Source organism: Camelina sativa, chromosome 2, assembly GCF_030686135.1.
Source record: "Camelina sativa cultivar CO46 ecotype springtype chromosome 2, ASM3068613v1".
NCBI lineage: Eukaryota > Viridiplantae > Streptophyta > Magnoliopsida > Brassicales > Brassicaceae > Camelina > Camelina sativa.
Genome location: NC_141881.1, coordinates 21,535,145 through 21,551,490, shown reverse-complemented (window position 1 = coordinate 21,551,490; position 16,346 = coordinate 21,535,145). Strand labels below are relative to the sequence as shown.

The 16,346-nt window shown below is 36.1% G+C and overlaps 2 protein-coding genes and 1 non-coding gene across 4 annotated transcripts; all 3 read right to left on the bottom strand.

The window, feature by feature from the left end:
* Nucleotides 1-5,228: 5,228 nt before the first annotated feature.
* On the bottom strand, nucleotides 5,229-7,217 carry LOC104727517 (uncharacterized). 2 transcript variants are annotated; one of them, XM_010446619.3, is made up of 3 exons: nucleotides 7,050-7,217; nucleotides 6,613-6,959; nucleotides 5,229-6,203 (listed from the first exon to the last, which is right to left on the bottom strand). In XM_010446619.3, exon 3 carries the CDS (start codon nucleotides 6,195-6,197, stop codon nucleotides 5,550-5,552), a length of 648 nt encoding a protein of 215 aa, XP_010444921.1. In that variant the 5' UTR covers nucleotides 6,198-6,203; nucleotides 6,613-6,959; nucleotides 7,050-7,217; the 3' UTR covers nucleotides 5,229-5,549. The 2 variants fall into 2 exon arrangements, with proteins under 2 accessions (XP_010444921.1, XP_087333769.1); XM_087477643.1 differs by lacking the exon at nucleotides 6,613-6,959 and having other exon boundaries at nucleotides 6,960-7,217.
* Nucleotides 7,218-8,126: 909 nt separating this feature from the next.
* Nucleotides 8,127-16,276, bottom strand: LOC104753322 (putative rRNA 2'-O-methyltransferase fibrillarin 3). Its single transcript, XM_087469532.1, has 6 exons — nucleotides 16,258-16,276; nucleotides 15,715-16,040; nucleotides 15,547-15,624; nucleotides 15,393-15,469; nucleotides 8,407-8,575; nucleotides 8,127-8,297 (listed from the first exon to the last, which is right to left on the bottom strand). The coding sequence occupies exons 1-6, from the start codon at nucleotides 16,274-16,276 to the stop codon at nucleotides 8,127-8,129; spliced, it is 840 nt and encodes a 279-aa protein (XP_087325658.1).
* LOC147949005 (small nucleolar RNA R71) lies at nucleotides 10,505-10,611 on the bottom strand. The gene has a single exon (XR_015586154.1). It is a non-coding gene; the product is annotated as a small nucleolar RNA R71 (small nucleolar RNA).
* Nucleotides 16,277-16,346: the final 70 nt, after the last annotated feature.

Below are 16,346 nucleotides of genomic sequence, written 5' to 3'. Positions count from 1 at the left end.
CTCGGGAAAACGGCCAATTCCCCCCCAAACTTAGTTACTTTATCGCATTCATACATAGAACTTTCAAGTGTGCCTATAACTATATGAACTAACTAATAATTTGAATTTTCTACATAAACTATATAAATATGGCCAAAACCCACAAATTTAAAGATGCCGTTAGTTAAACCGTTAGTGTAGCTGACTAGGATGCCACGTGGAAGGACAAAACGATTAAAAAATGCCCTATTCTAATACTCGAACCCGTGACCTACAAATAATCGAACTAAGTTCAATACCAACTGTGCTACAATAATTCTCATTACAACTCCAAGAATAAGTGTATATATACACTTCTTTTTCTTCTCTTTCTCCTTCTCCTTCTCCTCGTGAAGTATATCTCGTTTTATCACTTACTCTACGAGTACGCACCATCATCTGTCTCAATCGAAGCTCAGTTTCGTTAAGCATTATCAAAGACCAACGAATCAAATAGTTTACTCAATTTAGCAAAAAAAACATTAAAACCCTAAAAACTCCTTTCATCAATACCCAAGTTGAGAGTTGAGACAATATGAAAACGCCCAATTTTACAGATTTTGATAAGAATTTCAAACACTAAGTGCTTCAATAACATAACCAGATGGAAATATTTCTGAAAGACACCAAAAGACTAAATTTGAAACCCTAGATTTGTTCCTCCTATCAATTGCTCGTGAGGAGGGAGAAGAAAAGAAAAATGAGGGTATATATTTATTTATGTTTGGATTTGTTCCGAGAATTGTGGTAGCATATATGGTCTTGAACTGAATTTGGAATTAGTGAGGTTACGGGTTCGAGTGTTGAAATTGTTTTTTTTTTTAATTTTAATTTAGATGAAACGACGTCGTTTTGACTTGTTTTTGTAAAACACAGTCACTTGGTTCATCCACGTGGCATCCTAATCAGCGTCACTAACAGTTTAACTAACGGCATATTTAGATTTGTGGGTTTTGGCCATATTTATATAGTTTATGTAAGAAATTCAAATTATTAGTTAGTTCATGTAGTTATAAGCACACTTGAAAGTTTTATATATGAATGCGATAAAGTAACTAAGTTTGGGGGGGAATTGGCCGTTTACTCTTGGAAAACATATTTGACATAAACTCGAGGCAAGACATATTATGATGATAAAACCAAACAAACAAACAAAACAAAGAAAATAAAAATATACGAGAACTCTGAAGTTTTGAGATTTGAAGAAGTCTCAAAATATCATGACGAGGAGGTTTGTTTTTTTTTTTTTTTGTGTTTTTTTTTTTGTCGAGAGGTTGTTTGTTTATAAAGAAGTGACTGGAAAATAAGATTAGGTGACAGGTGCAACTTATTATCGGATTTCATGGGATTGGCACGATCTTTACCCAAAACGTCTCTTTTATTTCTTATACTCCCTCTGTATTAGAATAGATGATGTTGTAGGATTTTATTTTGTATCAGAATAGATGATTTTCTGTATACTTTTATCAATTAATGCTAATAAATTACAAAGTTCAAGAATCATTAAATGAGAATTTAAGAGTTTGATGAAATACTATTGGTTAATAATTATAAAAATATATTATTATAAATAAATAATACACTTATTGCTAAATAATAAATGTTTTTCTTGATTCATGTAAAAATCCTAAAACATCATCTATTATGATACAGAGGGAATATATTTTATCTTTAAAGGCGTCAACAACTTTGTTATTCTTTCTCTTTTAATAAAGGTTGTTTTTAAAAACACATTTATATTGTTGTTTAAACATTTTATTTGTTGTCCACCGTTTTCAGATATAAAATTTATTTTATTTTTTACTTTTCAAATTATTTTTATTAGTTTAATTGTTTTCAAGTTCGATACAGTTGTATGGACAGGTTAATTTTACTTTTTTTCTTTCCAGATATTTTTTTCTTCTGATTCCTTAATTTTGAATATATGTTTGGTTTGGATCACTATTTCTATAATCTTTTTAATTTTCGTTTCTTTAACTTTAAAACTCTTAATTTATTTGTTTTTGTATTAATTTCTTTATTATTTACTTTACAAAATTTCAAAAATCATAATCTTGAACTTTCCATAAATCTCGAATATTTACATTAAATCAGATTTCTTAAATTTGGTAACAAATTTTTTAAAAAAATCAAGATATTAAAATTAATACTAATATTAAAATCTCACTTTGTAGTCATATTCAAATTTTTAAATTCGGTTTTTGATTTGTACTAATCTGATAATCAAAAATCTTTAAATATAGACTATAATTAATATAGTATATACAGATCTTTTAACAAATTCAAATAGAAAATTACTAAATAGAAAGATTAATCCCAACTATTAATTGATTTTTTTTTTAACAAACTAACATTATTTTAAACAAATTAATTCATTTTCAAAAGGGATAGAATCATCACTACAACATTTAATATCATATACTCGGGCTTTATCCAGAATTCCAGATGCATCATAAACAAAACATCTTTAGTCTCCTTCTCAGTAACCGGTTGTGTCAAAAAGACATTAGACTCCTCAGTTATCAATTGTTTGTACCTCACTTAGTATCTCTTCGAATATTTGATATTCTCATAAATTATTTTGTCTTTTGATAAAATTTAATATCACCGGAGAAATAATACTGAATATAATAAGTATTTACAATAAATGAAAATTCGTCTAGTTAATAACTATATTTTTTTGGTGATAAACTAAAATTTACCATGCGAATAAAATACATTGTTCATCATTATTATCCGAGGAGAATTAGCACTAATATATGGAGTTAAATCTCTCTGGCCCCTTCTCCTCCAATTCTATTCTATTTAACTCCTCTAATTAAAAATTGTATTTAAAATTTTATTTTTATTTAGAAAATTAGTAAAAGACAAATAAATTTAAGGTTTCTTCCATATTTATAGACCCAACCTAAATTTGGATCTAGATATGGTATACCCATATCTATTTCGGATCTTAAATCCCCAAATCCATAACCAAACCCTAATTTCTTTATTTTCTTTTTTCTTCTTCTCGTGTTTCTTCTCCTCCGACTCGAGTCGACAGTTGCAGAGGACGATTAATTTCGTTTCATCTTATTCTTCTCTTCTCCTCTCGATACTCTTTCGTCTTCTTCTTCTCTTTTTTGTCATCCGTTTCTCTCAATCCCCTTTCTTCTTCTCTTTGGAGAAATCCGCCGTGAGAATCAAAATTCACCGTGAGAAATCGGAATTCACCGTTCGTTTCCTCTCAGCTGCCGGTCATTGTAAGCCATTCTCTTTATTTCTTTGCTTTGATCGACTAGTTGTTGGGTTTAGTTCTCTGAATTGTGTGAAAAGGATATGAAATCGGGAAGTGTGTTTTTGAAATGATTTCGTGAAATGTGTTGTGAGTTTGAGTGTAGATAGATAATGATATCCGTTTATGTGAGGTTGTGTTCGGATTGAGTTTGTGAGATTGTGTGAGTTTGAGTTTGAGTTTGTGTTTGTGTTTGTGTTGTGTTTATGTTCGGATTGTGTGAGTTTGAGTTTGTTTTTGTGTGAGTTTTTATCTCTTTGCTTTCGATAATGAAATTGTGAGAGTTTGAGTTTCTTTTGGACCCATTTGGATTGTGTGAGTTTATGTAGATAATGGGACTGATTTTCAAAGTTTGATATAAATTTGTTGTTTTAGGTACCAATCCAAATGGTTAAAACCAGATGAGGAGGATCTAGTGTAAGAAGTGGTACTAGAAGATCCGAAAGAATAAAGCAATTGGAGATAGCAGGTGAAAATGTAGTGGATGATGTAGTGGATGATGTCGTGGGAGATAAAGTTGGTGAAAATGTAGTGGATGATGTAAGGGAAGATCAAGTAGGCGAATCTGGTCCAGTGAATTCATCACCTATTCATCCGAGACATGTCTCTGACCAGGAGGTAATTTATTTTGTTTAGTACAACATATTACAACTAGGTACAACTATGCTGTGACACTTAATTTCTTTGTAAAATTGTGTTTGTATTTCAGGAAACAGAGATGGATACAGAGGAGGACACTCAACCAATTGAACCAAAGTTATATTTTAGTGATCCAAGCGTCTATGGAAATCATCCCAAGCTTTCATCAAGGTGTCAAATTGCTAATACATTGATATGTTAAAGAAGCTCGAACCATCAGAAAAGGCATGGTTTAAGAAACCAAAGCAGTTCAGGCATGTATGGCACATGGCTAGGCACGAAAATAATAAGGTTATGACAATGTGGATGCTTCTATTACGGACTGCTCGTATAGATAAACGTAAAGTCTGCTGGTTCGTAGTGAATGGCGTACCCATACGCTATTCAATGAGAGAACATGCTCTCATCACTGGTTTTGATGAGAAGGAGTTGGGGAAGAAGGTGAAGGAGAACATGAAACTCCGAGAGAGCCAACTGGTGATGGTGAAGGAGAACATGAAGCTCCCAGAGAGAGAAGAGGAAGCTCCGTCCGTCAAAATTCATCACTACTCCTTTCACGGCTGAGAAAAAAACGAGGAAGTGATATTTGTTTGTGTAGTTTTGAAAACTTGTCTGGATATCCAACTTGTCTTTTGTGTATCCTTTATTATGCAACTGATTTTAGGTACAACTGGTGTTTCTAAGGACAGCTATGTTCTTGGGTTATTTTGTTTTGTGTTTATGGATTATCCTGTGTTTATTATGCAACTAATTTTAGGTACAACTGGTGTTTCTAGGGACAACTATGTTCTTGGTTTTTTTTTTGTTTTTTTACTATTATTCTGGTACAACTGAGTAAAGTTAAGTACAACTACGTATCTGTTACAACTGATTTTGCGCCGTCAAAAGTCTACATTGTGACACCTGGCGCCGTCAAAGAACATCACATGTATAAAAAATAATTGTTTGCACCGTAAAAAATTCATATAGTTGTCCAATTGTACACAGTTGTACTTAAATTAACATAGTTGTTCTTTGTTCTAAAAACCACAAAAATTAGTTGTTCTTCACTCTAGATCAATTTTTTCTAGTTGTACTTATGATATTACATAATTAGAATAGAATCCCTATGTCATCTTGTATATAAATGTTTGAAATCACCATTATTTCTTGATTCTCATAATTTGTGGTCATTATATACAAAGAAACTCTAAAATATTAAGGTTGTTTATTGAAGAATTTGGATTTCTATGGTTTAGATTTGTTTTTTGCATGTGAAGTGGATTATGTTAAAATTTTGTGGTTGTTACATACAAAGTAACCTTAAAAGACCAAATTTTTATATTTTGGTTCTAAGTTTTCTAATTTAATTTTATATTTTGGTAATAGACTATAGTTGTACCGGTTGTACTTAGTTGTACCAAGACAGAACAACTCAATCAGAAACAGAACAAATACAAACACCAATGTTCCTAAAATCAATTTTGGTCACCATCTTTGTCAAACCACTCACTCGTACCAGTCGGCTTCTTCGACTTCTTCTTACCTCCTTTTCCTCTATGTTCTCCAACAGATGCGAACCTTTTTTCTTGTCTTCTTCCTTGTTTAACATCATAATCCGGAGGCAAGATTAACCGTTTCATGGTCTCCTCGGAACAATCCATTGACAACTATGGGGAACCGGATAAATCGTCCTTGAATACGCCAAAACCCAAACCTCAATCCAGTAATATTTTGAACACAAGTCATGTAACTCTATCTCAGGATCTGCTTCCTTCTTTGCTTCTCTTGCAGCTGCTACTGGCTCCGACTTCTTTACAACAAACTCAAAACAATTCTTATGTCCAGCCTTTTCAATTAAACTTTGTATTGCTTTTTTGCTTCCAAATTCCTGGCCTATCGTGAAATCAAGACCATCTTCCCATAAAAGAGGTCCAGACTGGTTTCCTTCTACATCTCTATCTTCATTCTCGACCACCACTAGATTTTGTAGTGATGGTTCTCTTACGTACATATCGACGATACCACCACCACCACTACCATTCGTTCCACCAACTAGAGCAATCTCTTTATTCACTCCATCAATTCTCAGATTTTTCATAGCCACATCTACCTTTATCTTGCTGCATATCTTCTCAACCAACTTAGCATATGATACATCACTAGATGATGTCTTCATAAGAAAAGAATACACTTCATTATCTTTACTTGAAATCCATCGTACATCTTTTCCAATACTTGAATAGTATCCATCATAAATAAAGCGTATGATTGAAGTCTTTGGCATTGTCACCTGAAAAAGAAAGAGAAAAAAAACAGTCAATTTCCATTTTTTAGTAGCAGTTCATAAACATAGTTGCACCCATTTGTCTCAGTTGTACCAAATTTTTGGATCCTTAATTTCCTACATAGTTGTACCCATTTATCTCAGTTGCACCAAATTTTTGTCCCAGATCTGAAATCCCCAAATTTGTTTACAAAATCCGGCATTCAATCTCAAATTCAACATTTCTCAATCATAATAACCAACGCAAGACCTTAATCCACTAAGAAAACAAGTCTACTAACCTTAACAAGCATAAAGACCAAATAAATTTACAAATCTACAATTTTTTCACTCATTCAAATTGAAATTCCACAATAATTTCATTAAACAATGTTATATCTAAGGAAATTTAGACAATAAGAGAGATTAAAACTACTTTCAAGTGTGTGTTAATGGTGGATGAAGAAGAAGAAGAAGAAGAAGAAGAAGAGAGTCTCCAAGCTCAACAAGACGATGACCGTTTTATTTGATTTTTTTTTACAAATGAGAGAGGAGAGAGTGTTTTAATTATTGGTTATTTTTTTCTTTTTTTCTTTTGTGATTCAAATTTATTATATAATATAAGAAGGGAGAAGGGTAGAGATGGATTCTGAAACTATTGGAAAAGATAGAGGGTAGTAAGAATAAGTAGGGGTTTTTCAAATTAAAATTGAAGCAAAAGGGGCTATATAGATTAAAATCCCTAATATATTAGAAAACCTCTCGTTTGCACACGCAGCATACCTGCATAAACGAAACAATGGGCTTATTTCTAGTATTCATTTCCCGAACAAAAAGAAAAAGATATACTGTAGTAATAGTCTAAAAACTGACTTTCTCTCGTAAGATTAAAATTTTCGTCTTATTGCAAAAATGAGAAATCGAAAGAGAAGAGAGACTAGTCAGTTTGAACGGTATGGGGCTTTGGAATTGATTACGGTTAGTTCTCGTTCTCTTTCTAAATTGACCAAACTGTTAGTATTTTTGTAGAGCAAAAAACTGGTGAACATGTTACTTGTGTTAACCCAAAAAAAGAAAAGATTTACATAAATGAGAAAATACTATAAGAGAGCCACGAGCTTCTCGATGATGGAGGAGTTGATAGAGAAGCTTACCGTCGCCACACGAAATCCACACATTTCTTCTCTCTTGTTTACATTTCTTGCTTTCTGCAATTTGTTTTTCCACGTGTCCCAACCATTACGTTTCTTTTATTTTCAGTGCTACAACAAAAACTAACCTGTTACCGAGTACGAGTAGGTAGCTATGTTTTAATTCTATGTGATGCACCACATTTTTTCATTAACTATCTATAAACCCTCTCTACTCATAAAACTAGTAGAGAGTTTTCTGAACTTCCCCATAATAACTATCTAAATATTTACTAAAATTTCTTTTTTTGTTATTATAAAAAATAGGCAAATAAAAATTCAAGTTAAGTTTTTGTTAGAACAAGACTCAGTAAACAAAATCATATTTTCCTATATTAGTCTCATTTCAATTTTGAGATTTGAGGAGACTGGGTCTTGACATGATGAGAACGAAGATTTCTGCAAAAACATGCCCATCTATTAATAGATTCCGATATTATAGAAGAAAAAAAAAAGAAAAAGAAGGTTAAATGTTTTATTATGGACACACAAAAAACATCAATGTCATCAATTTGAAAAAAGTGCATTCCAAATTATGCAGTTAACTTAAAAATATTGATCAGTGTGACTTGACTTACAAAAAGTCTCGAAGTCGAAAGTATCTCCATATGCACAAATACTTTTACCGAGTCTTGTTAACGATACTTATTCATGTTTTGTAAGCATTACATCAAAAAGTCAGGGTGGCCGAGTGGTCTAAGGCGCCAGACTCAAGTTCTGGTCCACCAAACTAAGTCAAGAGATTAATTAAACAGCAGGATCAGCTATTTTGCTTCCTAGGCAAGCGATATCCACCAAAAACACAAGCATGGTCACCCTCACAATTGTCAAGAGGCAATATCTCTGTTGGTCTCAACTCCTCCATTTGCAGCTTCTCCACTTCCTTCTGATACACTGTTTCTGCTGATAACTTTGAGTCTATACTATTCGCCTGAAACAAATTTTTAAAAAAGGTTATAAGTTAAACGAAAAACAATACACACTGAAAAAAAGAGAGAGTGATTTGATTTGAACCAACGGTTGCAAGTTTGTTTACATACGCTTATAGTAATCATAAAATGACCTCCAGGTTTGAGGAAATATGATGCATTGGTAGCTATGATCGTAGCTTGGTCTGGTTGATTAATATCACATAATATGATATCAACCATGCCAACAAGCATTCTGTATTTAGCAGGATGTCTAGCATCTTCAATGATTGGGATAATGATGTGTCTGCATTTTATAGGGTTTTAACCATAGTTTTTAGGATTGTTTTGAGTCTTTTCCTAGGTCCAAGTGTGCTTTTAGAGTCCTTTTAGTCCTTTGTGAGTCTTTACAGGTCCTAGGTGACTTTGGAAGGAATCTAAGTGTTTTGGGGATGAAAACATGCATCTGGAGCCAATTGGTTGAAGACTGATCGAGCTAGAAGGCAGATGGAATGAGAGTAGAAATACGTTCCGGATCGACTGATCCTTTCGAGATCGACCATTCCCGTCCCCGACGCAAGTTTTCCTTTTTCGTTTTAAACCGACTTTTAGGGTTTTATTTTGATATTTAAGTTAGAGGCACGGCCTCCAGAGACATAAGCTTTATTTTCTGAGACTATTTTGTATTGAGAGCAAAAGGGAGAAGATCTATAATCCTTCTTGACACTTTGGAGAAGATTTCTAAACCCTATTTTCTATTCTTTTGCAATTCAATTATGTTTTCTTCATTATTGATTTGCTGTTTATGCTTCTCCATGTCTGAGTAGTTTTACTGTTGGGTTTAGGGTTTCAGAAGGGTTTCTATGATTTATTGATGCTAGATTTGTTAGATTAGGGATTGATCTTATTGTTCTTCATCTATAGTTGTTCTTAATGCTTAAGCTAGATTGATCACCTAGATTAAGATCTTAGGTTTAATTCATCTGGGCACCAAAAGTGTTGTTGAGTTGCTTGAAAAGAACATAGGTGAGCAAGGTGATCCTTAGCCAACGACAGTTGAAGTTGAGGCACCTTGTGAACATAATCAAACTTGAACTTATTGCTTGCTAGGATTATTTAGATTCAAACGACAGTTTAGAGTTTTATCAATTCCTTGCATAGATAGCTAATGCTGCGACAGTAGGTTAGTTTTACATTCGAGATTTGAGTTCAAGAACGGTGTTTAATGCTATCCCAATTTATCATCTAATTTCGTGGTCATGTCCCCTAACTGATTCCCTGCGCCCAATATTTCCTTTTTGATTTAAAGCAACTTATTTACTTTCCTGTTTTTAATCGATTACTTAAAACACAATATTTCTCATTGCCTTAGCTATATTTGATCTATACAATTTCATAGTGCATTGTTTGGTCCCTGTGGATTCGATCCTGAAGTGTTACAACGATACCACTAGATCGTGGTGGAGTACACATTAGGTTTTAATTGACCTGTTGATCAATTTGGCGCCGTTGCCGGGGACCAAAACGATTGCCTTTGAGATTCTAGATTTAAATTTAGTCTAAGATTTATTTTCTTTTTATTTACTAATTAGTTCTTGTGTTCTTTCTCTTGTGTTTCAGGTGCATGCAAACAAGAAGCCACAAGCCTACTGATTTGCGTAATCTGCGAAACGGAGAGTTAGCACAGCTTGAACGAGAGAACCGAAAAGCAAAAGCCCGGTCATACACTATGGACGACACAAACAACGCTGAAATTCGTCAACCTAACCCTCAAGAAGTTCTTGTTCGGCCTCCTCCTCCTGCACCACAAATACAAGTTCCACAAGGGCAGAATGCGGCTGAGCTGAATCCACCAGCAAGACGGACTACTTTGAGGGATGAAGATGCTCACAACAGACTATTTGCGAATCGATCTGCGATTCAACCTCTTGCTCCTGCGAGACAAGATTATGAGATCAAGCATAGCCTGATCAATTTGGTCCAGAACCGTGTGTTTAATGGATTAGCATCAGAGAGCCCTCTGGACCATATTGAAGCTTTTGAGAGATTGGCTAGTACAACAAGGTCTAATGGAGTTCCATATGATTATCTCATGTTGACTTTGTTCCAATTCTCTTTAGGAGATAAGGCTTTGAGATGGCTAAATCTCTTGGACCGAGGATCACTTACCACTTGGGAGCAGTGTAGAGCCGCGTTTTTAAACCACTTCTACACTAAGTCACGGTCAGCTATGTTAAGGAGCAAGATCACTACCTTCTCACAAGGTGGTACAGAGTCTTTTTGTGAAGCGTGGGAGAGATTCAAGGAGTATATGAGGGACTGTCCTCATCATGGCTTTTCACAAGAGAATCTTATGAACATCTTCTATGGAGGAATTGACCAGAAGTACCAGATGGCACTCGATACTGCTAGCAGAGGAGATTTTTCTACTAACACTGCCGCTGAAGCAAACCTCTTGATCGAAAACCTTGCAGCAAGTAACAGCAATCATAGCCATGAGTATGATCACTCTGTGCGTGTTGTTAGCTCCGTGAATACAGATGTTATTAAGAGTCTCACTGCCAAGGTAGACCTTCTTTTGAGGAGAGATCAACAAGCTGTCAACATGTGCGACGGGCAGACGGGTGCGTATCAGCAAGTTGGAGTAAATTCGGGTTTTGAGGGGACAGAGGAGCTGAACTATGTAGGAGGACAAGGGAACTATCAGAATCATGGGTTTAATCAGAATTATAGAAATCATCCTCATCTCTCCTACAGAAGCACCAACGTTGAGAATCCTCAAGATCAAGTGTATCCTCCACATAATCAACAAGGTAACTTCTCGCAAGGATTTCAGAACAAAGGTGCTGGATTTAGTAGCTCAAATGTCCAAGGATACCACACTCCATCTGCAGCTCCACAAGATAACAAACTCGAATTGATGATGCAAGCACTGCTGGAGGGCCATAAGATAAGTTCTGCTGAAATTAATGTCAAGATTGATAGCATGTACAATGATTTGAATGAGAAATTTGAGAGGTTGAGTTCACGTGTTGATTCCATTGATAAGAGGGTCTCTGCTATTTCTTCTAGCTCTAAGAACAAAGAGTCATGCAATGCTATAACACTCCATGGTGGGATTGAAGATGGGCTGAGTTGTGCTGTGATCAACTCATGTTTGACTTCCGCAGAGACAGGATCGGTCAATCCTGTGACTAGACCAGCCGGTCCCATCCATTCTGATAATTTGAGTTTGATCCCCAGGGAAGTTGGATCGACCGATCCCCCTTATAGATCGATCGATCCCGTCATTGACACAGAACCAGATTCAAAAAGTCCTAGATCGACCGCTCCACGTCCAGACCAGTCGGTCCCTGATGCAGATTCCAAGGAAACACCTCTTGTGGAACCAAAGCCCTATAGGCCACAAATTCCTTTTCCAAGAAGACATGAGAAGAAACCTCTCGATGAAAAGAAGTATGGTCGGTACAAAGAAGCTATAAGTGAGTTCATCGCTGACATTCCCTTTACAGAGGCAGTAAAGCATATATCTTTGTTTAAGAAGGTTTACAATGATGTTGTGGTTGAAGAAAAGGATTTGGTGGAGGTTAAGGCGTTTTTGGCTAGAGAGAAGAACATTCATGCTCCATCTTTGAAAAGACTACCCAAGTTAGAAGATCCAGGAAAATTTGTTGTTCCATGCTCCATCTTAGGAGTGAACTTTGAGGATTCCCTTTGTGACACTGGATCCAGTGTGAACGTAATGTCTAAGGCTATTGCAGAGAGATTGGGGATTGATGATATGAAGGCTTCTAAGGTATCTCTCACGTTTGCAAATGCTGTCACCGCAACTCCACAAGGCTTCATTAACAATTTAGATGTTCGAGTTGGGAATTGCTTGGTTTCTACAGATTTTCATGTTGTGGAAATGAGCGAGGGTTCTGTTATGCCTTTGATTCTTGGGAGACCTTTTCTAGCAACAGTGGGAGCAGTTGTTGACTTGCCTAATAAGAGGATCACTTTCTCTAACATTGATGATAAAGTCTTCTACAATGCAATCACTGCAAATAAAGCTATACAACATGGCTCTTGTCTAGTTGTAGAACATGAGAAGGAGGTGGATGTCGTGATATTGGGAGAGAATGATGATAAGAATGAGGTCAACGAAGTCTTGGATGGAGACACTCATTCTTCTAAGAAGAGGTCTAAGAAGGTTAAGAAGAGAGACAAGCCGAAGATAGAGAGAGTAATACCAGATCTTCACATAACCTTGGTACCCCAGAAATATGTTAGAGACACCATTGAGTACAAGGTGAAGTACAAAGGAATATCTCGGCCTTTCTCTAAAGTTAAAGCCATCCTTACTCCGGAGTTTAAAGAGAAAGGCCAAGAAGCAGTGGATGGTATGTTGAAAAAGGTTCTGGAGCTTAAGCTGACGAATTGGAGAGCTTGTTCTGATATGAGTTCTCATCCTCCCATCACTTGACGCCTGAAACCACGGTCAAGCTATAGACCTTAAACAAGCGCTTATGGGAGGCAACCCATGGGGTTTGTGCTGGCTTACCCTTTTATTTTTATTTATCTTAGGATTTTGGTTTTGTTTTTAGGATTTATTACGGTGAAATCACGTCCGGTGTTAAGTGTTTTCAGGATCAGGTTCCAAACGCAGAAGATGCGAAATTTTTTGTTCCAAGAGTTTCGGATCGATCGGTCCTCCTTAAAGATCGACCGATCCTGTTGGTTTGCTGTGGGTATCTCCAAGTTCAATAATGTTGCAGATCGGTCGATCCCACCCTGAGATTGGTCGATTCCATCACCACCCTTGCCAACACCACTCCAACACCAGATGCGAGATCACCGGTTTTTGTTTCTTTTCCTTTCTTTTTCTTTTTCATTTTTCTTATTTTCTTTGTCGGATTCATTCTTTTCTTGGTTTTTCTTTCACACCGGGACGGTGTGAAGTAAGTCCGGGGGAGGGATGTCTCCAAGTTACTAATGTCGTTTTCTTTGGCTATTTCTTTTGATTTTTCTTTTGTTTGAGTCAGTTTATCGAGTCTAAAAAAAAAACAAAAAAAATGGGAAACTATGATCATTTCTAGGAATCTTTTGTTTTGAACTAACACTCTTATGATTTCTTTAGTACTTTTGATTTTTGAATGAAGCTTGGAATGAACATGAGCAGTCTCAACACGCCCCAGAAGACACTCGCCAAGGAGAACACTAAGTTGAACCAGAAGTTGTCTCTAGCTTTGACAAGACTTAACCGGATTTAATTTCTTACCTTGGGGCTTGGTATACATCGGACAAGACTCCTCCCTTCAAGCCTTACAAGACGTGCATCTCCTCACAAAGTATGCTTCCCCTCTCTCTTCCCTTCAGTACTCAGTTAAAAAAAAAAGAGAAGAAGAAAGAAGAAAAGGATAAAGGTAGTGAAAGAAGTGAACCGAGGGTTGTGCGTAAACCCGTGTATCCTTCGGAACTCATGGAAACCTGTCCACAAGAAAAGAGCAAAGGATTGGTAAAAAAAAATAAAATGATACCCTAGAAAATTAGGGAGAAATCAATCCTTTGGAAGTGAGAAAAGAGAGAGGAAAGGGAGCATATGAAGGAAGTCTTGGGCGATAAAAGGTTGAAGGAGTCAACAGTTCGATGATCGATACTCCCATGGTAAGACTGCACCTTTTTACTAATCTGATGTAGAGAGACAATGATGGGGAGATTGAAGGTTCTCTAAGGCCGTGGAGTTCAGAGTAGGGAGTGTTGATCCTAATCATGGGCAGAGTACAAAATGTAGTTCTTAATTTGATGTGATGAAGAGTGTAAAGAAGAAGTTCCCAAGAATATGTGAGTTTCCACTTTCAAACCTTTTCTTTGTTCTTGAGTATTTGTCTGTTCTTGCTTGAGGACAAGCAAAGATTCAAGTCCGGGGGAATTGATGTGTCTGCATTTTATAGGGTTTTAACCATAGTTTTAAGGATTGTTTTGAGTCTTTTCCTAGGTCCAAGTGTGCTTTTAGAGTCCTTTTAGTCCTTTGTGAGTCTTTACAGGTCCTAGGTGACTTTGGAAGGAATCTAAGTGTTTTGGGGATGAAAACATGCATCTGGAGCCAATTGGTTGAAGACTGATCGAGCTAGAAGGCAGATGGAATGAGAGCAGAAATACGTTCCGGATCGACTGATCCTTTCGAGATCGACCATTCCCGTCCCCGACGCAAGTTTTCCTTTTTCGTTTTAAACCGACTTTTAGGGTTTTATTTTGATATTTAAGTTAGAGGCACGGCCTCCAGAGACATAAGCTTTATTTTCTAAGACTATTTTGTATTGAGAGCAAAAGGGAGAAGATCTCTAATCCTTCTTGACACTTTGGAGAAGATTTCTAAACCCTATTTTCTATTCTTTTGCAATTCAATTATGTTTTCTTCATTATTGATTTGCTGTTTATGCTTCTCCATGTCTGAGTAGTTTTACTGTTGGGTTTAGGGTTTCAGAAGGGTTTCTATGATTTATTGATGCTAGATTTGTTAGATTAGGGATTGATCTTATTGTTCTTCATCTATAGTTGTTCTTAATGCTTAAGCTAGATTGATCACCTAGATTAAGATCTTAGGTTTAATTCATCTGGGCACCAAAAGTGTTGTTGAGTTGCTTGAAAAGAACATAGGTGAGCAAGGTGATCCTTAGCCAACGACAGTTGAAGTTGAGGCACCTTGTGAACATAATCAAACTTGAACTTATTGCTTGCTAGGATTGTTTAGATTCAAACGACAGTTTAGAGTATTATTAATTCCTTGCATAGATAGCTAATGCTGCGACAGTAGGTTAGTTTTACATTCGAGATTTGAGTTCAAGAACGGTGTTTAATGCTATCCCAATTTATCATCTAATTTCGTGGTCATGTCCCCTAACTGATTCCCTGCGCCCAATATTTCCTTTTTGATTTAAAGCAACTTATTTACTTTCCTGTTTTTAATCGATTACTTAAAACACAATATTTCTCATTGCCTTAGCTATATTTGATCTATACAATTTCATAGTGCATTGTTTGGTCCCTGTGGATTCGATCCTGAAGTGTTACAACGATACCACTAGATCGTGGTGGAGTACACATTAGGTTTTAATTGACCTGTTGATCAGATAACATTAGTTCTCTTCTCAGTCATGTTCACCAAATCGCTACCACATATATGAGAATGCTCAACAGCGTAAACACATCCCTCCTACCAATCAGAAAAGCAAACATAAGTAACATACAGAGAAGAAGAAAAATGTGTTAAAGGTTTAGGGTTTCACTTACATGGCCAACAATGTCGGAGACATGAGATACAGAGTATCCGGAAGAAGCACCAAGGTAAAGAACTTTAAGACCAGGTTTCTACAAATTCAAGAAACAAAAGCGTTTTTATCAGTTTCAAGAACAGAGGAATAAAAGAGATTGTTACCTTGATGATGTGATGAGACTTACGATCCAAATGTTATCAACACCAATGTTAATAGCAGCAGCTAACTTAGATCTATGAGGGTTCCAAATCCTGTATTCAACTGTAGATCGATCTTCGTTCTGAACAAAGATTCTCTTCTCATCGTAAATGATTTCACCAGGAACTAAGTTCTTGGTGACAAGAGCATCTCCTTTACTCTTGGCAATGAACACTCCTGCGTGCCTGTGTGGCGCCACTAACACTTTGCTTCCTCCCTTAATTCCTCCGCCGGATTCACTTCCACGGCCTCTTACGGCACTTCCTCCACCGCCTGTGGCTAAACCTCTTCCACGGCCACCACCACCACGTCCTGAGCATAATCATATATACACAAAACCGAATCAGAAAAGAGTATTACTAAATCTCCCTCTAAACTTGAATTGAAGCGGTGAGGAATCAAAATAGTATACGTAACAAGCAAGTCAGCTAGAGATATTGTGGTAAAACGAATTTCGAATAAACGCAACCCTATATGTTAGGTCGAACAGAGAAACAAGTATAAATAAAACGCTTTTTAGGGTACGTACTTCTTTGGGGATGTGTCATATTTGCTATAGATCGAGAGCGACGGGACTAAAAGGAAGAAGCGAAAGCAACAAAGGAGAAGATTGATGAA